At 42.2% G+C, this 22,113-nt stretch overlaps 1 protein-coding gene across 4 annotated transcripts in view; it reads left to right on the top strand.

Moving 5' to 3' along the window:
• The window catches only part of GRIA1 (glutamate ionotropic receptor AMPA type subunit 1), a 360,169-nt gene that overhangs the window by 218,889 nt on the left and 119,167 nt on the right, over positions 1 to 22,113 (top strand). For all 4 annotated transcript variants that reach the window (XM_025292371.3, XM_025292374.3, XM_025292372.3 and 1 more), the window contains exon 6: positions 19,047 to 19,208. In XM_025292371.3, the coding sequence (XP_025148156.1) occupies positions 19,047 to 19,208 (162 nt within the window). The remainder of the gene's footprint in view (positions 1 to 19,046; positions 19,209 to 22,113) is intronic.

The raw sequence follows: 22,113 nt of genomic DNA, 5'->3' as shown, positions 1-22,113 counted from the left end.
TTCATGTAAATGCCCATGCATATATATGCTGATACATGCATTCTTATTTTATATATGATAGGATAAATGTATATTTATATTTCCATAGTATTGGGATGTCCATAAAGTGAACTTGAGTGCATGCTCAGTCGCTCAATCGTGTCCAACTCTTTGCAACACTATGAACTGTAGCCCGCCAGGCTCCTTTGTCCATGGGATTTCCCAGGCAAGAATACTGGAGTGGGTTGCCATAGAAATTGGTGAACTGTACCGTTACTACTTAAAGAAGTTCCTGGGTCCTGGAATCCCCTGGAGGACCAAGCTCTCCTGTCTGGCTGTCAGTCCTCCTCCAAACCCAGCCCTGTCTCAGCTTTCACTCACTACTCTGAGACTGTGATCAAAGCAGACAGTTACCAGCCGGAGCTCTCCAGTTATACCTAGTTCTTATCTCTATAATGCATCAGCAGCAAATCTTAGAACAAACTAGTGTTTCTCAAAAGAAAGATATGTGGACCCTTAGAATGCATCTGCACAGACAGTTTGGGAAACACTGAGCTAATGATTAAATTTTTCAGTCCACTGGGACTGCAAACAAGAGTACTCACAACATGAGACAAATGATCAGATAATTAATATTGATGATTTGAGTTTTACTGAAATAAATAAGCACAACATTTAAAAATTCTTGCAGAGAAAACAGCAAAAGAGACACAGATGTATAGAACAGTCTTTTGGACTCTGTGGGAGAGGGAGAGGGTGGGTTGATTTGGGAGAATGGCATTGAAACATGTATAATATCATATATGAAACGAATCGCCAGTCCAGGTTCAATGCATGATACAGGATGCTCGGGGCTGGTGCACTGGGATGACCCAGAGGGATGGTACGGGAAGGGAGGAGGGAGGGGGGTTCAGCATGGGGAGCATGTGTACACCCATGGCGGATGCATGTTGATGTATGGCAAAACCAATACAATATTGTAAAGTAATTAACCTCCAATTAAAATAAATAAATTTAAAAAAAATAAAAAAGAGCAAAAGTGCAATCCAATATACAGTAGGTACAGATTTTTTCAAATATTGTTTGATTCTGCTTATATGAGGTACCTAGAACAGACAAATTTGTAGAATCAGAAAGTACATTGGTAGATGTCAGAGATGAGGGAATAGGATGGGGAGGAGGAATGGAGAGCTGGTGTTTAATGGGGACAGTTTCAGTTTAGGAAGGTAAAAAATTCGGGAGATGGATGATGGAGAGTTGCACAACAATGTTAATGTACTTAGTGCCACTAAACTACGCAGTTAAATATGGTTAAAATAGTATGTTTTATATTATGTGACTTTTAACACAATAAAAAAAACAAAGACTTTGAAGAAAAAAAAAAACAAAAAAAAAATAATAAAAGTTAAATAAACTCCATTTACACATATGAGAGACTGATTATGATACAATAATGTAATGAAACAGGACTGAAAGGATTCTGATCATATCTTCCATCAGTAAAAATATTTTAAGCATACTCAATATATTTTGGTTATCTGTTTGAAATAATATATGTGTAATACTTTGATTAGTAAATATAATGTGAAATAGACATACAAATGAAATAAAGATAAATAGAAGTTGTAAAAAAAAATTTTTTTTGCAGAGAATTAGCACACCCCTGAGAATTTATAAAGGGTCCACCAGATCCCAGTTTGAGAAGCACTGAAATACTGAAGGTATTGGTTGTCTTTCAATGTGCAGCATTTGGTGCTGCCTAGGGCATTCATAACCCACTCCAGTACTCTTGCCTGGCAAATCCCATGGATGGAAGAGCCTGGTAGGCTGCAGTCCATGGGGTCGCTAAGAGTCAGACACGACTAAGTGACTTCACTTTCACTTTTCACTTTCATGCACTGGAGAAGGCAAGGGCAACCCACCCCAGTGTTGTTGCCTGGAGAATCCCAGGGACCGGGGAGCCTGGTGGGCTGCCGTTTCTGTGGTAGCACAGAGTCAGACATTACTGAAGCAACTTAGCAGCAGCAGCAGGGCATTCATGAGCTTCCCAGGTGGCTCAGATGGTAAAGTGTCTGCCAGCAATGTGGGAGACCTGGGTGTGATCCCTGGGTCAGGAAGATCCCCTGGAGCAGGAAATGGCAACCCACTCCAGTACTCTTGCCTGGAAAATTCCATGGACAGAGGAGCCTGGTAGGCTACAGTCCATAAGGTCGCAAAGAGTCGGACACGACTGAGCGACTTCACTTTCACCTTTCAGGGCGTTCATAACAATAATAATAAGAGCAATTCCTCTCATTTTTACACTATGCTATAGCTGATGTGACATTTTGGCATACATCACATCCCACAGTACCCTTATGAAATAAGCAAGGTAGACTCTATCACCCCCATTTTACAGAAGAGAGAACTGAGGCTCCAAGATGTTACATGACTGAGCTGCAGAGGAGGAAGGCAATCACTACTGGTCAGTGGAGTTTGGCTCTCAGGAACCTGACAAAAACCAAGTGATGTGATCCTAAGAATAGGATGACCAGGCTAAACTTATGCCAAACCCCTGGAGCCAATGAACTAGACCACCTTACACCCCTAATAAATAACTACAACAATAATAACAACAGCTATTCACTGAGTGATTGCTACAGTCCAAACACTATAAGTGATTAACTATTAAATCTTCATAATAGTCCTCGAGGTTGATAAAAACCCCTTTTATCAAATAAAGAAACCAAGGTTCAGAAAGTAAGCTTTCTGGTCACTAAATTTATAAAGTCATGGAGCCAGTTTTCCAGTTACTAAACTGATTAAGTCATGGAGCCAGGCTTCCCCTCCAGGACTACAGAACTCCCAAATTCACGTTCTTACACTGTGCCATATGACTGCTGAGCATGAGGAGGGGGCCAGGTGCAGCGGGAGGACGGGCTCTTGACTAGAGGGCTTGAGTTTAAATCTTGCCACAATTGCAGCAATAGACCCGGAATTCAGACTCAAGCTCTCAAATCCCCATTTCATTTTCCACTGGACACTGATGGAATTTTATTATAATTATACAGTTGGTCTTTCACATCAATGGGTTCTATATCCATGGATTCAACCCACCACAGGTCAAAAATTTTTGAAAAAAAAATCCAAAAGTTTCCAAAATGCAAAACTTGCACGTGCTATATATTGGAAACTATCTACCTAGCATTTATATGGTATTTCCAGCTAGTGACATAGCATTTACATTTTATCAGGTATTATAAGTAACCTAGAGATGGCTTAAAGTATTCAGGAGAATGCACATAAATGTGCAGGTTATATGCAAATATTACAACATTTTATTTAAGGGATTTGAGAATCTGCAGATTTTGGTGTCTTCAGGGGTTCCTCAACCAACCTCCCATGGATACCGACTGCAATTTCTAGTGCACAAAAGCTGAGGGGAACACAAACTGAGGACAGGTCATCCCATGTCTTATTGGGGTATCTGGGGACCAGGGTGTCAGACATTTCCACCACGTGGTTGCAGATGACCTCCTGTGAAATGTTAGAGTTAGAAGTAGTTCTGGTCCATGTGGCAGCTCATCCAAGATTCAGCTCCACGCTGCTATCCCTCTGCTGTATGAGTCCTAAGAAGAAGGTGCTCTTTCATCTCCTTGCTCCCCTGTGCAGAGAAATCTATCTACGCCTTCTATAAGGCCAAGCGTGTCTGCTTTCTTCTGCCCACGTCATCTCAATGCATGTTCATGTTTGGTTTCTGTGTTGTTTCTTTGGTTAGGAAGGTGGTACAGTAGTTGGGGAGAGTGGCTCTGGGTCAGACAGACCTGGGTTTGAATTCTGGCTTTATATTTATTAGCTGTGTGGTATTAGTAAAATAACCTACCCTCTCTGAGCTTCCACTGCCTCATCTGCAAAAGAAAAAAAGGAATGTAGTATCCTCTACCTCCACATGGGCTATCATATGAATTAAGTGAAATAATAACTTTATAAGTCCTCATAGCTATAGTTGGGCCCCCAAAAACACTCAATAAATGTTAACAATTACCACCATCATAATCATTGTAATCACCATCATCATTATCATGGAGGGGGGGGAAGAAAACACAATATCTGGGAACAGGGTACCATCCTTGAAGTCCCTCAACCCCCTTCTAGACTAAATCTCATCCACCACTATAATAACAGTGGTAATGATAATAATTATCGATAATATAATAATATAATTATATATCATATAATTATATGATATAAATATATATTATATAATTACATTATATTATTATAATAATATAATAATTATGGTAAAATAATAATAATAGAAATATAATAATATAATAACTTCCTCCCTGTTTGTCTGTAAGCTCCTGGAGGAAGGAATTTGTCTTTCTCACTGATGAATTTCCAGTTCACCAGGCAAAATGAGCTTCACGTAATGGTGTTCTTTAAAAAGTCACCAAATGAATGAATGAGTGAGTGAAATGACTTCTCAGGAAATAAACAATGCTGGTATCCATTTATCACATGAACTTAAAGGCAAATTCCTTGTGTCTTGCTAAAAGAAGCAGAGATCAATGGTAGACTATAAGTACGGCTATGAATATGCAAATGACTCAGAGGGCAGCTAAACCACTTCCCATAAAAGGCCAGACTCTCCTCTACAATGTCCTTAACAGAAGCGCATCCATCTGGTTCCTGCTCGAATAACACCCACTGATAGGGAATTGTGTATTTGGAACCACCTACCCTGCTTGCTCCTGGCATTTGCTCCTCTGGCCTGGATGCCCCTCATCTTCGCATCCCCCCAGTGCCTTCTCACAGGGCATGGTTCTGACAGCCCACCAAAGGAACATCAAACATGAACCGAGCACATCTTCCACTGCACCAGGCTCATACCAGCAGCACTAAGAAGCACTAAGAAGCATGTGGCTTCACGTTTGTCCTGGAAACAACTTGGCTTTGTCTTCCAGCTAGAGCATATAAGTAAAGTTTGTAAAGAATGCCAGAGAAAAATCACAAAATAAGTACAAATTTTTAAAAAGAGGGACAACTAGGGAAGCAAGGACCGAACCTTCCGAGCTGTACATTACCCTAAGTGAAAATGAAAATTGAAAGTGAAGTTGCTCAGTCGTGTCCAACTCTTTGGGACCCCATGGACTGTAACCTACCTGGCTCCTCTCTCCATGGGATTCTCCAGGCAGAGTACTGGAGTGGGTTGCCATTTCCTTCTCCAGGGGATCTTCCCGACCCAGGGATCAAACCCAGGTCTCCCGCATTCCAGGCAGATGCTTTAACCTCTGAGCCACCATTGGCACTTAAGGGGTCTGTCCCTCCTGATGCTAAGCTGATGTGTACATTCAATTCCTCTGATTCACCGCCCTCAGTCACTCTGACTTGGAATCTCCAAGCCTGTGTGTTTTCTGATTAGAGGGTTCTTCCTTGCACTCTTCAGCCAACCAAAGCCTCCTATTCTTTCAGCTTCTGTGTTTCCATTGGGAAGCCATCCCTGAGTTCCAGGGCCAGGTTTTGTCCTACTTATTTTGCTCCATAATTACATGGGTAATACTAGTCTTTCTCACTAAACTGTAAACAAAAACAAGGATCAAGTGTATCTTATTCTCTGCTGTATCCCTTTGTCCCATATGTGCTTGGCAATATTAGATACAGATGAATGAATGAATGAATGAACTAGAATATTCCTTTCCCCATCCTGCTAAGTTTCAAATTTAATGCTATGTTGGAATTTTCATTCGTTTTTCACCAAGCATTCAGAGGGTGCCTACTCTTTGGGAGCCCCTGAGAATGCTTAAGCTGGTGTTTTATTAAAAAAGTAGGCTGATCCTTCTTAGACAGAAAGGCTTTGGTCATATGAAAGGGAGACATTGTTGGTTTCAAGTCTGTCAGGAACCCCAGGCATAAGCCCCTTCATGGGCCTAGATGGCATATTTTTTGCAGAGGCATCACTTTGCCAACAAAGTTCCATATAGTCAAGCTATGGTTTATCCAGTAGGCAGGTACAGACATGAGAGCTGGACTACAAAAAGGCTGAGCACTGAAGAATTGATGCTTTTGAACTGTAGTGTTGGAGAAGACTCTTGAAAGTCCCTTGGACTGCAATGAGATGAAACCAGTCAATCCTAAAGGAAATCAATCCTGAATATTCACTGGAAGGACTGTTGCTGAAGTTGAAGCTCCAATACTTTGGTCACCCAATGTGAAGAGCCAACTTACTGGAAAAGACCCTGATGCTGGGAAAGATTGAGGGCAAGAAGAGAAGTGGGTGGCAGAGGATGAGATGGTCAAATAGCATCACCGACCTGATGGGAATAAATTTGAACAAACTCTAGAAAATAGTGGAGGACAGAGGAACTTGGCATGCTGCAGTCCATGGGGTTGCAAAGAGTCAGAAAAGACTTAGAGACTGAACAGCAACAGGTAGGCCCAAGGCCATAATCCTTAAGCTGAATTTTCAACTGGTCTTTGGCTCTTGCTCTGAGGTGGCCATGACCAAGTGGCACCCCTGACTGCAGACAGAACAAAGTTAACATTAAGGGAGATTCTGGAAGACCAACCAATACCAGGCCAAATACTATACTTCTTTAATCATGCTTTGACAGCCTAGTCTAGGGACCCCCTGACTTTCTGCCACAAAGTGCCAGCATTTTATCCTAAACCCCCAGACTGTGAGATCTCAACCACCTTTTAAAATAACTTGTCAACAGCAGACTTGTGTTTGGGGGATATGTCTGATTGTGCGTTTGAAGGTATCGAAGCATATAGGTGCCAGCCCCTCTTCTTTGAAATGTACTTGGATAAGAGTTAACACTAGAGGCTTTTTTCTTTTTTCCAATTCAAATGACATTTTAGCTGTTTTAAGCATAGCTGCAATGTCTTATTGACTTGGTGGGAACCAGATAAGCCTGTACTATGAGGGATTATATAGGGTGAGAACACATTCAAGTTCCAGTCAGTTAAAGTGGCTAAAATAGGAAAATCTGAACACTGTATGCAGAGACATGGTTATTTGAGGACAGAAAAAAGTCCTCATCTCAGGAATATTCCATGAACTCGCATATCTCCATATTCATGTGCACACACCTGTGTGATCACAGAATTGTAGATCAAAGCTGAAAAGCCCTTAAGAGAAAAATCAACTGGCTTAGAAGTTTCCAAACTTTTTAGTTTAAAGCACTATTTTCAAATGGAATCTTGGGGAGAACCCCGGTATGTGAAACAGATAAAAAAGCAAAGCTGCTTTGATGGTAGAGGGAGGGTAGGAATCTAGAACCCCAGTCTTCTCCCTTCCCCCTAATTCAACATGGGAGACTCTAAAATGCCTTCAGCCTGGGACAACAGTTGGAAAGATCACTCGCTGATCTGGCCAAGGGCCTCACTATGCAGATCAACAATCTAGTGCCTGGATCAACATTACCCCAAAGAAGTCAATAACAAAACTCTTTGCTCCACAAGATGTAAGTTTAGAGGGTGAGAGATGAAGGATGGAAACTTACAAGAAAACCATGAGAAGGATGAGTGAATAAATTATTGTTTATTGCTTCACTCTTTGGTGTGAATTAAGCCATCAGCCCGCTCCAGGAACTGTGATGGGGATACTGGTAGAGACTCTGAGAGAGAGAAATAAAGAACTTTGAGGTTCACATCCCAAGAACCGGCACACATTAAAATTTTCAGAGACATGGATGAACCTAGAGACTGTCATACAGAGTGAAGTAAGTCAGAAAAAAACAAGTATCATATATTAATGTGTATATGTGGAAACTGGAATGTGAAGTCAAGTGGGCCTTAGAAAGCATCACTATGAACAAAGCTAGTGGAGGTGATGGAATTCCAGTTGAGCTATTCCAAATCCTGAAAGATGATGCTGTGAAAGTGCTGCACTCAATATGCCAGCAAATTTGGAAAACTCAGCAGTGGCCACAGGACTGGAAAAGCTCAGTTTTCATTCCAATCCCAAAGAAAGGCAATGCCAAAGAATGCTCAAACTACCACACAATTGCACTCATCTCACACGCTAGTAAAGTAATGCTCAAAATTCTCCAAGCCAGGCTTCAGCAATATGTGAACCGTGAACTTCCTGATGTTCAAGGTGGTTTTAGAAAAGGCAGAGGAACCAGAAATCAAATTGCCAACATCCACTGGATCATCAAAAAAGCAAGAGAGTTCCAGAAAAACATATATTTCTGCTTTATTGACTATGCCAAAGCCTTTGACTGTGTGGATCATAATAAACTATGGGAAATTCTGAAAGAGATGGGAATACCAGACCACCTGACCTGCCTCTTGAGAAATTTGTATGCAGGTCAGGAAGCAACAGTTAGAACTGGACATGGAACAACAGACTGGTTCCAAATAGGAAAAGGAGTACATCAAGGCTGTATATTGTCACCCTGTTTATTTAACTTATATTCAGAGTACATCATGAGAAATGCTGGACTGGAAGAAACTCAAGCTGGAATCAAGATTGCTGGGAGAAATATCAATAACCTCAGATATGCAGATGACACCACCCTTATGGCAGAAAGTGAAGAGGAACTCAAAAGCCTCTTGATGAAAGTGAAAGTGGAGAGTGAAAAAGTTGACTTAAAGCTCAACATTCAGAAAACGAAGATCATGGCATCCAGTCCCATCACTTCATGGGAAATAGATGGGGAAACAGTGGAAACAGTGTCAGACTTTATTTTTCTGGGCTCCAAAATCACTGCAGATGGTGACTGCAGCCATGAAATTAAAATTCGCTTACTCCTTGGAAGGAAAGTTATGACCAACCTAGATAGCATATTCAAAAGCAGAGACATTACTTTGCCAACAAAGGTCCGTGTAGTCAAGGCTATGGTTTTTCCTGTGGTCATGTATGGATGTGAGAGTTGGACTGTGAAGAAGGCTGAGCGCTGAAGAATTGATGCTTTTGAACTGTGGTGTTGAAGACTCTTGAGAGTCCCTTGGACTGCAGGGACATCCAACCAGTCCATTCTGAAGATCAGCCCTGGGATTTCTTTGGAAGGAATGATGCTAAAGCTGAAACTCCAGTACTTTGGCCACCTCATGCAAAGAGTTGACTCATTGGAAAAGACTCTGATGCTGGGAGGGATTAGGGGCAGGAGGAGAAGGGGATGACAGAGGATGAGATGGTTGGATGGCATCACTGACTCGATGGACGTGAGTCTCAGTGAACTCGGGGAGTTGGTGTTGGACAGGGAGGCCTGGTGTGCTGTGATTCATGGGGTTGCAAAGAGTTGGACACGACTGAGTGACTGATCTGATCTGATCTGATCTGATATGTGGAAGCTGGAAAAATGGGATAAATGATCTTATTTGAAAAGCAGAAATAAAGACACATGTAGAGAACAAAGGTGTGGATACTGGGTGGGGGCTGGGGGAAGAAATGGATTGGGAGATTGGGATTGGCATATCTACACCACTATGTATAAAACAGGTAACTAATGAGAACCTACTGCATAGTACAGGCAATTCTACTCGGTGCTCTGTGGTGACCTAAATGGGAAGGAAGCCCCAAAAGAGGGGATACATGTATATGTATGACTGATTCACTCTGCTGTACAGTAGAAACTGACACAACATTGTAAAGCAACTATAATCCAGTTTTTAAAAAGAGTTGAAGACTAACACCCAGGTCTCCTAGAAAACTGCTAATTCCTTCCTAATAACAGTATAGAGATGCAAGCCAGTCCAAGGGCTTCGTTCATTGCAGGACAGGAGATAAATGAATCAGACTGACTAGTGATGAGGAGGCAGAATGTACAGTGGTCAGAAAGTAAGCACAGAGTCTTGTCACTTGCTATGACTGTAGTCTCTGCCCGTCACTAGCTATGTTATATTGGTCAGAAGCTACTGCTTTCGTTTAAGCTTCAGTTTTCTAATCTGCAATGTGGAAATGATAAAAGTACCTGCTTCACAGGATTATTCCAAGCATTATATGAGATCATACAAATAAAGCTCTCAGCATAGTGCCTGCTACATAGCTCAGGTCTATTAGGCGCTGTGATTGTCATCATTATTATTTTAGCCGAAGTCTCACTCCCATGACTTCTGTCCATTGGTTGGTTCTGGCTTACCTTAAAGAACAAATATTCCCCCCCGAAAGCCCTCTGGGATTGGAATACATCCTTCACTTCCCCTCCTAGTCTTTCATTATTTTCAGGTTGAACATCCCCACTTTTTTCAAGCATTTCTAATGTAATGAGACTTTTTGAACTGTACTTTCCTATAACTATCCTCTCTATGGAGCTGTCATCTAAGAATTTACCTGACAATCTGGGGAAACTTGCCATGTTCAACTTGTGCCACTCAGAGTATAAAGTGCAAGTTCTTCAATTTGTTCTAATCTTACCTCTTTTCTAGATCTCAGGTGGATGAGATGGAGGGAGTTTTCTTTCCCACCTCCCAGGGCTTGTTAAAAATCCTTGTCTTTGGCCCCTTTCTCTTAACAATGCTGGCTGTTCCCTCTTCCATCTAATGGGACTGGTGTCAGCCCAAGCAGGATGATGAGGGCTGAGCACCTTGTCTGTGACCCCTTGAAAGAACCCCAGAGAGAAAGGAAATCTGGCTTTGAAGATAAAGTTTTTTATCTTTTGAAAGCTGCATTCCTATACACCTGCCTCCTGTGGGCTCAGGTGTCTTGCCTGACCGAGTGCCTGGTGTGGGTTTTTTTTTACTTTGTATTTGGTGTTGGGGTGTAGCCAATTAACAATGTTGTGACAGTTTCGGGTGAAGAGCAAGGGATTCAGCCATACATGCACGTGTATCCATTCTCTCCCAAACTCCCCTCCCCTCCAGACTGCCACATAACACTGAGCAGAGTCCCATGTGCCATATAGTAGCTCCTTGTTGGTTATCCATTTTAAACATAGCAGTGTGGCCATGTCCATCCCAAACCCCCAGTGCCTGGTTTTCAAGTAGCTGTTAACACCTAACCTCTTTGGACTGCATCATAGTGACGATGGTAAATATGATGATGATGATAATAGCTAAGATGTATTAAATGCTTACTTTGTGCCAGACACAGCTCTAAATATTTATACACACTTTTTAAAAAAATCTTGTACCAATTCTATGCTGTAGGTGCTATTATATCTGCATTTTGAAGACCAGAGAGTTAAGCCTCAGAGAGCTTAAATAATCAGTAAGCACACCTCCTCAAGATGTTTTGTTTCCAGGCACACATGATAATTAAAAGTCATAATGATAGCCCAGAGCCTCATCACCATCCTCAAAGCATTTTCTAAATCTTTACAGCAACGTAAAAATATATCTAATATAGTTATGGTGTTAAACATCTCTTTTGGATAATTATTTGACATGCCTTTTTGTGCTAATCCTTTGAAAATTATCATTGAGATACGATAGATGGAATGACTATCTTAACTGGTTTAGTTAATTGAGCACTTCCTCCCCTCCCCCAGTCATGCTATTCTAACAGCTGGTCAGCATTGCCCTGCCTCCTACAACGAGTGCTTAGGGAATATAGATCCTAACCCCAGCTCACACTCTAACCAGCCTACAACTTGAGGCCAATAGTCTCCTCTCTGGGCAACAGGGGGTTTGATCTGATCTCTAACATCTTTCCTTCAGGCATCAGTAAACCTAAACTGTGGCCCATGGGTCAAATTCAACCATTTCCTGGCTTTGTTTAGCCAGGAATGATTTTTACATGTTTAAATTACTAGAAAAAAAATGAAAAGAAAAGTGATATCTCATGACATATGAAAATCATGTGAAATTCAAGTTTCAGTGTTCATGAATACACTTGGGGGTGGAGGGGACACAACCATGCTATTTCATTTTCTATTATCTAGGCCTGCTTTCATGCTCTAATAGCTGCATTCAATAGTTGTGACAGAAACAACATGACCTGTAAGCCTAAAAAATTCACAATATGACCACTTATCCAAAAAAAAAAAAAAAAATTTGCTGACTCCTGGTATGGATATGGAGTAGGTGGGTACTAAAAAACTTCATATAAATCAGAGGCTTGAGAAACATCTACCCAATCTGTAACCCCTCTTTGGCAGAGTGAGACCTCTGTTCTAGGCAATTAACTGTCAGCCACGCTGTCTGAGCTTCTTTGTCCCTCTTTATCTGGGGCAATCTGGAAACCCCATCCTAAAGCTACATTCCTCTGTTCCTCGGCTGGCAAAGCAGTGTACCACACAGATGAAGAAGACAGATTTGATAGCTGGACCACAGCTGGAATCCTTGCTTCTGGGGGATCTCTGGGTGGGGAGAGGGGGTAGGTTCCAGAGGTCTTTGAACCACAGCTCCTCACATGCAAAACTGGGACAGATACTCACTCATTTATGCAAATGAGTACCCGGGCCTACTGTGTATGTTCACCCCTCAGGGCTGTTTGGGGGGATTAAGTAGGATTATGTATATAAAGCATTTAATAGAATGCCTGGCTCAGGAAAAGAGCTTGGGGAATGTTTAATAAATCCAAAGGTGACTGCTGATGGATTATTTCATTTTTCAACTTTAAATGACAACAACTTCAGAATTCTCAAAGGGCTATATAAATGAAGTTATATGATGCACAAGAAGCGACAGCTTCGCCATTGTTGTCATATCTGTCATCCTTAGGAACAATGTTTCTAAAGCTATGTTTCAGTAGAATATTTAACGGCACCAGTGTTCTTTAATTCTAGGCCAAGAGACAACAAATTAAACAGGGCTCCCTTAATAGACCATATCAACCCATGCAGTGACTTCTCTTCCCTGTTCTGTCACTGACACTCCCTCTCCCACTTCCTAGGGACTTACAGATGATTCTGAGCCAGTAAGGTACATCAGAATTACCTGGGGATCTATTTTTATTTTTCAATAGTACTAAAAAAAAAACACATTCACATGGTGATAAAAAATAAAAAAATTATTATGGAAGGTTATTAAAAAAAAGCATATACCTAATCTCTCTAATCTCATACTTAGAAAAAACTATTTTAAACATTTTCTGTGTTTGGTGATTCTAGTAGTTCCCTCTACACACTTCTATGACATATAGAAGTGTGTAGAGGGTATGTAATATGTCTATGTCTCTTTTTCTTTCTTTATCAACTTTCATCCCATGTGTGGCTCCTCAGTTAAAAAAAAAAAGATAAACCACTTCATACTGTTTTCCACATCCTGTCCTCAATGTTCATTAGCCATGCTATTATTTGGAATTCTTCTAATTAGTCCCTTTATAATATGTTTTACCTTGATTTTTGATTGACTGGCATTGTTGTTGTTTAGTCGCTAAGTCATGTCCGACTCTTCTGCAACCCCATGGACTGTAGCCCGCCAGACTCCTCTGTCTGTGGGATTTTCCAGGCAAGAATACTGGAGTGGGTAGAGATTCCTTTCCTACCATTTCCTTCTCCAGGGGATCTTCCCAACCCAGAGATCAAACCTGTGTCTCCTGCACTGTTGGCAGATTCTTTACCACTGAGCCACCTGACCAGCATTAGAGCTTTATAGAGATATCTGGTTTCCTCTCCAGAGCCCCTGCATGATAACCATTAGGAATGGCTATTATGCAGAACCTCTCTTATATACTGTGATGGGTCCCTCAGATGAAGGACCTCTATCCTAAGAGCCTGTTCATTTGCACTTGAATGAAAATGATAGGCAGACCATTCTTCTGTCCCCCATTCATCAGTAGCACATGGGACAGTGTGAAAGGCCACAGAGGAACCACAGAAGCAGACAGGGACACAGTGATCTAACAGCTCCAGGAGCTCACTTATCACAGAGGCTTATCTTAGATGATAAACAGTCACTTTGTGAAAAACAGCATCAGGTACAGTGCTGGAGGGACACTGAGAGGCATCTGGGTTTAGAAGAGCTGAATTCTCATACTGAATAACTTGAACAGAGCATTTTGTGGGTTAATTTCATTTCATTCACTAGTCACAGCATACAGAGCAATAGACTCCATATTTGGGGGCATGTTATAAAACAGGCAAAATGACTCAAAAACAGTGCTTAAAATCAGACTTCATCATTTAATCTTTAATATAATACAATTAGCAATGTTGCATCCTTTTATAATATTATATAATTAATAGCACAGATAAAGCAAAATGTACTCATTACCAAATATTACCCCCTAAGGTTTTTTAAACAAAATGGCAAAGAAAATTAGAAAATGATTTAATTAAACCATGTTTAATGAGCATGCTCAGGGGACTAGAGTGGGTGGGTTGAATTTCCCAGCTGACCGGTAGGCAAATATTTCACACCTTTATTTCTTCTTCTTAGTCAAGAACAGTTTTCTCTATTGGAATGGTCTGTTTTCTTGCATTATGGAGAGATCAAGTCCAGTAGCTATAAGAGACTGCTTTAATCTTCATGATTAAAGACATTGTGGAGATTCAAGATCACCATTCAGGCATGAAATCTTCCATGAGGGGAAGGCGAGGATGTCTTCTACTAAGTGAATGCATGTTGATGCCAAGTTATTCCCTCATTTCGTGCCTTCCCTAACAGTACAGATAAGAGCTTATTTTATCATTCTTTGTCCCTTCTTTTTCAGGGGAGCTGAGAAGTTCAGGTAGAGGTCCCATCAGTTTGATTGGAAATAACTTCAGGTCTGGCTCCAGTCACCTTGCAATCAGGCATTCTGGTGATAGAGCTGAGTGGCATTTATGTTTGAATAAACTCTGCCATTTCCTTTGGCCCCCATTACATTGATGGGGGCAGTCAGTACAAAATGTCCAAGTGCTTGTTACAGATTTTCAAGCAATGGAATTTGACTACAGGAGATAGCTTTCATTTTATTCTCTCAATAGTTACTTTATGAATAAAATGTTCTTTTTAAAATCCCTAAAAATTATGGGAAATCTCTCCACTGTGCATTAGCCTTTAACCAGGGGTGGGGTGGCTGTACTCTTAGGTGGTAGAATGTCTTAGGATGCCTATTGGGTATAAGAACCTAACTCCAATTTCATCTGTACTAAAAGCTTGTTAGAATCCTTGCACAATTCAACAGACCCCTGTGAATGTCTGTAAACTATAGCTGTAGGTATAGTTAGTCACTAAATGCATTTCCAACATGAGCTTCCCTTGTCAAACAATTTAAATCATCCACTGGATTTATTGCCTGGAGATCATACTTTCCCTGAAAAATTAGCATTTTTGCTTGAGGAATGTCTTTGGCTTTTATTCATTCACCCAATAAAAAATGTATTGAGAACCTACTTTGTGTCAGACATGGTGCTAGGTGCTGGGTTCTAGGACACATCCATGAACAAAACAGAAAAATATCCCTACTCTCATGGAACTGACATTCCAACACAAGGAGAGAGGACAAGGGAACAGATGAGCAAACCAGATCATCTCAAATGGGTGATAAGCAGAGCACTGAGAAGGAACTGACTAGACTGCATATTGGAAGTAACTTGATTGAGTTCTACCAGAATCAGGTCTTAAGACAGCAATTCAAATACAAGTAGCTTCCTTGGATGCTAATATGAGAAATAACATCAGGGAATCAGGGATGTGAGGTAGGGATGTAAGAGCTGACCCATTGGAAAAGACCCTGACACTGGGAAAGATTGACGGCAGGAGGAGAAGGGGACAATAGAGGATGAGATAGTTGGATGGCATCACTGACTCAATGGACATGAGTTTGAGCAAACTCTGGGAGATAGTGAAGGACAGGGAAGCCTGGCATGCTGCAGTCCATGGGGCTGCAAAGAGTCGAACACCACTAAGCTATTGAACAAGAAGAAGGTAGGGATGGGAGAGCAGGCAGCTGAAAAAGGTGCATAATCAAGGCACTTATCTCTGGGGCTATGGAACTCCATCCCTTACAGAAGCTCTAGACTTGGATGTAGAGTGTACCTCATGGTAACCCACCCAAGGGAGAGGGCTATGGTTTCTACTAACTCCCCAAGAGCAGAGAGCTGCTCTGGGTGTATGAACTCCTCAATACATCTGGCTTACCCTACCTGTGGGTGAAGTGATAGGTAGCTGTAGTTAGTATAAGAAGTGGAATATCAGTGTCTACTGGGGAGATGTGGAAATGAGCAGGGCACCAAGGGCATCTATCAAGGATGAGAACTGGGTCTTTAGATAAGGAATCCCAGGTGGCTCAGATGGTAACGAATCCACTTGCAGTGCAGGAGAACAAGTTTGATCCCTGGGTCAGGAAGATCCCCTGGAGAAGGGAATGGCAACCCACTCCAGTATTATTGCCTGGACAATCCCATGGACAGAGGAGCCTGGCAGGCCCTAGTCCATGGGGTTGCAAAGAGTTGGACACAACTGAGCAACTAAGCATGTTACAGGAGAAAGCTCTCTGAAGATACTGTACTTTAGCTGAGACCCAAGGATGGACATGAGCTGGCCAGGGAGAACTCACTTCCAGGCATAGAGAATAGCTGGGCAAAGGCTCAGAGTAGAGCTGAGCTTAGTTTGTTTGTAAAATAGGAATAATAAAGAATCACTGAACTTTAGAGGCATAGGGTGGGGGGAAGGTCTTTGAGTCATGAAGTTATTGATGACAGATCTTTTTTTTTTTTTAATCTATTCTTTTTTAAATTAATTTATTTTAATTGGAGGCTAATTACAATAATGTTGTGGGTTTTGCCATGAAACAGCTATGAGTGTACTTGTGTCCCACCATCCGAACCCCCCTTCTCACCTCCCTCCCCACCCCATCCCTCTGGGTTGTCCCAGAGCACCAGCTTTGAGTGCCCTGCTTCATGCATCAAACTTGCACTGGTTGATAACCAGATCTTTTAGGTAAGGAAACCAGATCGAGTCAGTGAGAAATCAAGAGACTAGGACAATGTCTTAGGATCTCCAGGCAAAGCTGAGGCAGTGATGGGGGCTCAGAGCTGCCAGACCACAGTTCTTCCTACCCTGAATCTACCAAACTACTTCGTGTTCATTCCCCCATTTCACCCCTTGGGATCTGGCAGTTTCCCTAAGCCACGGAGTTCAGAGAGCAATGACTTTGTGATCCCTGCTCAAATTCCTGAAGTGGGTAGCAATTATACCCAGAGAGAAACCCAGATGATCATAAGGCTTTCTAGGATCCAACCCTGGGCTGCCCCCCACCCTCTCCCCCGCAACTGCATTTCCCTCTGTCTGTCTCTCTCTCTTGTGCTGTGCTAGTCACACTAGTCTTCCTACTGTTTCTAGAATATGCTAAGCATCCTCCAACATCTGAGCCTTTGCTCAGAATGCTCTTCCCCAGATTCCCCCAGAGCTCATGCCACAGCTTCACATCAGCCAGGTCCCTGTGTTGACACCACCTCCTCAGAGTGGCTCATTTGGACCAGGCCTCCCGGGGCCAGGCACTGCCCTCCTCTCCTCATCCTCTTTCCCCACTTCATCTTCCTTCAGAGGACTCATAGCTACCTACCACACAGTATCCTCTGCTGGATTCGACCTTATACACTGCTACATGCTTCCTTTTTAAAAATTGAAATATAGTTGATGTATAATAAATACCATGTTGCTATTGTTCACTTGCAAAGGTGTGTCTAATTCTTTGTGACCCCATGGACTGCAGCATGCCGGGCTTCCTTGTCCTACACCATCTCCCGGAACTTGCTCAAACTTATGTACATTGAGTCAGTGATGTCATCCAACCATCTCATCCTCTGTCGTCCCCTTCTCCTCCTGCCCTCAATCTTTCCCAGCATCAGGGTCTTTTCCAATGAGTCAGTTCTTCGCATCAGGTGGTGAAAGTATGGAGCTTCAGCTTCAGCATCAGTCCTTCCAATGAATACTCAGGACTGATTTCCTTTAGGATTGACTGGTTTGAGCTCCTTGCTGCCCAAGGCACTCTCAAGAGTCTTCTCCAGCACCACAATTTGAAAGCATCAATTCTTCGTGATTCACAATGTTTAAAGGCTATATTTCATTTATAGTTATTATAAAATACTTGCCCTGTATTGTACAATATATTCTTTTAGCTTATTTTATACACAATAGTTTATTTATGGTCCATTCTTCCCACTAAAAAGTAAGCTTCATAAGAGAAGGAACTTGTTTTACTCGCTATTAGAATAGTACACTGCATTAGGATAGCATTAGAATAGTACACTGGCTTTCAAAAATCTTTGTTGAATTTATGACAAGAGAATATGTAAGCATAGGCCTTCAGAAGGCCTTAGTTCTGGTCCCCTCTATGCCACTAAGTCACTGAATGACTTTGTGCAAGCAATTCTCTATCTCAGTTTCTTTATCTGGCAAGCAGATGCACAGTTTCTACCTTATAAAGGCATTAAAGTGAAACACAGCCATAGATTTGAAAGTACCGTACACTGTGGAATATATTATACAGATACAAGGTTTCCTTTCTATCTTGAAGGCTTTCTGAGTTTGAATGAACTTCGTCAAATGGGGAGGAAAGTTTCATTCCAATAAGAAATCCTTTGTGGATAGGAGAATTGATCGGGCCTCACTTGCAAGACCTTGCCTGCAGCATAGGAAAAAGCACAGGGCGGGGAGGGTTGGGGGGCGAGGCAGGGAGGCATAACCAGCATCCAGCCTCTTCCAGATGTGCTGGGGACATGCTGGGGACCTTGGGGCACCCACAGAAGCTTGCCCTGGATAGAATTCAGATGCCTCTACAGTCAGAGCAGAGTGATGGTGGTAAAGGACAAAGGTCCCCCCTCATGTTTATTAGACTATCACGTATCTGTGCTGTTATAATAATCCCAGCCGCTGTTTATTGATCACCCAGTCTTGCAACACGGACTTGACATGCATCATTGCACTGCTTTTTCTCCTCAGCCTCCTTACCTCCATTATTCATACAGGAAACCATCAGGGAACTTGGTCCAAGGTAGAGTATGTAACTCATAGCTCTGAGTAGCAGAGCCTATCCTTCAGCCCAGGCATGGCTGGCTCCTGAGCAAGTGCTCTTAACCAATGTGCTAACTTAGCACACAAAATAAGTGATAACAGAGGTCAGAAGGAAGGGAACTGCAACTGCCTCTCCATTAAGTCAGTTTCACCTTAAGTCTGAACAGGGTGGAAAACGCTATGATTCTGTAACATGGTTAAATTGATGCATCCCGACAGCATATTCTAACTTGCTTCCCTTCCTCACCACCCAGGGTTTCATGGACATTGACTTAAACAAATTCAAGGAGAGTGGAGCAAACGTAACAGGTTTCCAGTTGGTGAACTACACTGATACCATCCCGGCCAAGATCATGCAACAGTGGAAAAACAGTGATGCTCGGGACCACACCCGGGTGGACTGGAAGAGACCTAAGGTAAGAGGATGGACAGCAGGCAAGAAAGGACCCTGCTGGTCCCTTTGCCTGCCCTAGATTCCTGGAACAGACTTTCTAAGAGGAGCAAGCTAAGGAAAGTAGATCCATAAAGACTGAGGGTATGGACATTCCAGAATGACAATGGTTTTAACAGGATAGACATTTTGCTCCTTTTTCATATAAACAAAGTTCAGAAGTCAGCACTCCGGGGCTTGTATAATGATTTCACAATCACCAAAAGCTTAGAGACTTTTTCTATCTTCCTGTTCTGCTATCCTCAGCATACAGCTGCTACCTTATAGCCCAAAATGGCTGCAGAAGCCCCACAATTACCTCAGTATTCTACCCATCAGGAAGAGAAAAGGAAAATAGAAAGCAAAACTGTTTCCCTTAAGAACTCTTTCCAGCAGTCACATACAGATCTTCCCCTCACATGCTATGGAGGGGGACATCTCAGGAACCTACCCCAGCTAGCTACAGCAGGAGCCAGAAAATGGTGTCTCTACTCTGGGCAGGATCACCATGTTGCACAACTCCAGGGGGATGCTATTAGCATTTATTTCTTCATGGATTGAGCCTCCTAGATTTGTGCAGTGGGCTGGTCCTTCTGGTCAGCTGCATACCTGGCTAAAAATCAAGGAAATTTAACTAAGCAATAACCAGTACATTTCTGTCTCAGAGAGTCAACTCCCAATTATCATGCAGACTACCAGCCCCTCATTCCCTGCAAGGCAGCTTTAAACTCTGTGGCTAAAATCTATTTTGTTTTCTATTTGAAAATGGCTTAGAATAAAGATGAGTTTCCCTGATAGCTCAGTTGGTAAAGAATCTGCCTGCAAAGCAGGAGACCCCACTTCGATTCCTGGGTTGGGAAGTTCCACTGGAGAAGGGATAGACTACCCACTCCAGTATTCTTGGGCTTCCCTTGTGGCTCCGCTGGTAAAGAGTCCTCCTGCAATGCAGGAGACCTGGATTCAATCCCTGGGTTGGGAAGATCTCCTGGAGATGAAGGGCTACCCACTCCAGTATTCTGGCCTAGAAAATTCCATGGACTGTATAGTCCATGGGGTCGCAAAGAGTCAGACACAACTGAGCGACATTCACTTTCACTCCAGAGTAAGAATAGAGGATAATTTCTCTTTCCCACATCAAATCTAACAGCTTGGCAGTGGCTATGAGGAACACTGTTGAGAAGGATTCTGAGTCTAAATCTGTTTATCCAGGGCCAACTGTGGATCCTTGCCAACTTTCTCTTGCCCCTGGTCAGTTGCATTTTGTAAATGTCAGGCCACTGAACCAAGACACTGTCATCCCAGTTTTGCTCAAACTGATTCAGGACTTTAGAAATAAAGGCACTTCAACATGACCTTAAGCAAACAAAATCACAAATGTGATTTCAATCAATGAGTAAACTACAGAGCAGTTTCATTCATTCAGTTCAGTTCAGCTGCTCAGTTGTGTCCGACTCTTTGTGACCCCATGAGCTGCAGCACGCCAGGCCTCCCTGCCCAACACCAATTCCCGGAGCCTACCTAAACTCATGTCCATTGAGTCATCCAACCCATCCAACTATCTCATTCTCTGTCGTCCCCTTCTCCTCCTGCCCTCAATCTTTCCCAGCATCAGGGTCTTTTCAAATGAGTCAGCTCTTGCATCAGGTGACCAAAGTATTGGAGTTTCAGCTTTAGCATCATTCCTTCCAATGAACACCCAGACCTGATCTCCTTTAGAATGGACTGGTTGGATCCCCTTGCAGTCCAAGGAACTCTCAAGAGTCTTCTCCAATACCACAGTTCAAAAGCATCAATTCTCCAGTGCTCAGCTTTCTTTATAGTCCAACTCTCACATTCATACATCACTACTGGAAAAACCATAGCCTTGACTAGACGAAGCTTTGTTGGCAAAGTAATGTCTCTGCTTTTGAATATGCTATCTAGGTTGGTCATAACTTTCCTTTCAAGGAGTAAGCATCTTTTAATTTCATGGCTGCAATCACCATCTGCAGTGATTTTGGAGCCCCAAAAAGTAAAGTCTCTCACTGTTTCCACTGTTTCCTCATCTATTTGCCATGAGGTGATGGGACCAGATGCCATGATCTTAGTTTTCTGAATGTTGAGCTTTAAGCCAACTTTTTCACTCTCCACTTTCACTTTCATCAAGAGGCTTTTAGTAGTTCTTCACTTTCTCCATAAGGGTGGTGTCATCTGCATATCTGAAGTTATTGATATTTCTCCTGGCAATCTTGATTCCAGCTTGTGCTTCCTCCAGCCCAGCGTTTCTCATGATGTACTCTGCATATAAGTTAAATAAGCAGGGTGACAATATACAGCCTTGACCTACTCCTTTTCCTATTTGGAACCAGTCTGTTGTTCCATGCCCAGTTCTAACTGATGCTTCCTGACCTGAATACAGGTTTCTCAAGAGGCAGATCAGGTGGTCTGGTATTCCCATCTCTTTCAAAATTTTCCACAGTTTATTGTGATCCACACAGTCAAAGGCTTTGGCATAGTCAATAAAGAAGAAATAGATGTTTTTCTGGAATTCTCTTGCTTTTTTGATGATCCAGCGGATGTTGGCAATTTGATCTCTGGTTCCTTTGCCTTTTCTAAAACCAGCTTGCACTCTGGAAGTTCATGGTTCATGTATTGCTGAAGCCTGGCTTAGAGAATTTTGAGCATTACTTTACTAGCGTGTGAGATGAGTGCAATTGTGTGGTAGTTTGAGCATTCTTTGGCATTGCCTTTCTTTGGGATTGGAATGAAAACTGACCTTTTCCAGTCCTGTGGCCACTGATGAGTTTTCCAAATTTGCTGGCATATTGAGTGTAGCACTTTCACAGCATCATCTTTTAGGATTTGAAATAGTTCAACTGGAATTTGATCACCTCCACTAGCTTTGTTTGTAG

Source organism: Bubalus bubalis, chromosome 9, assembly GCF_019923935.1.
Source record: "Bubalus bubalis isolate 160015118507 breed Murrah chromosome 9, NDDB_SH_1, whole genome shotgun sequence".
Lineage (NCBI taxonomy): Eukaryota > Metazoa > Chordata > Mammalia > Artiodactyla > Bovidae > Bubalus > Bubalus bubalis.
This window is presented reverse-complemented; position numbering and strand designations above follow the sequence as displayed.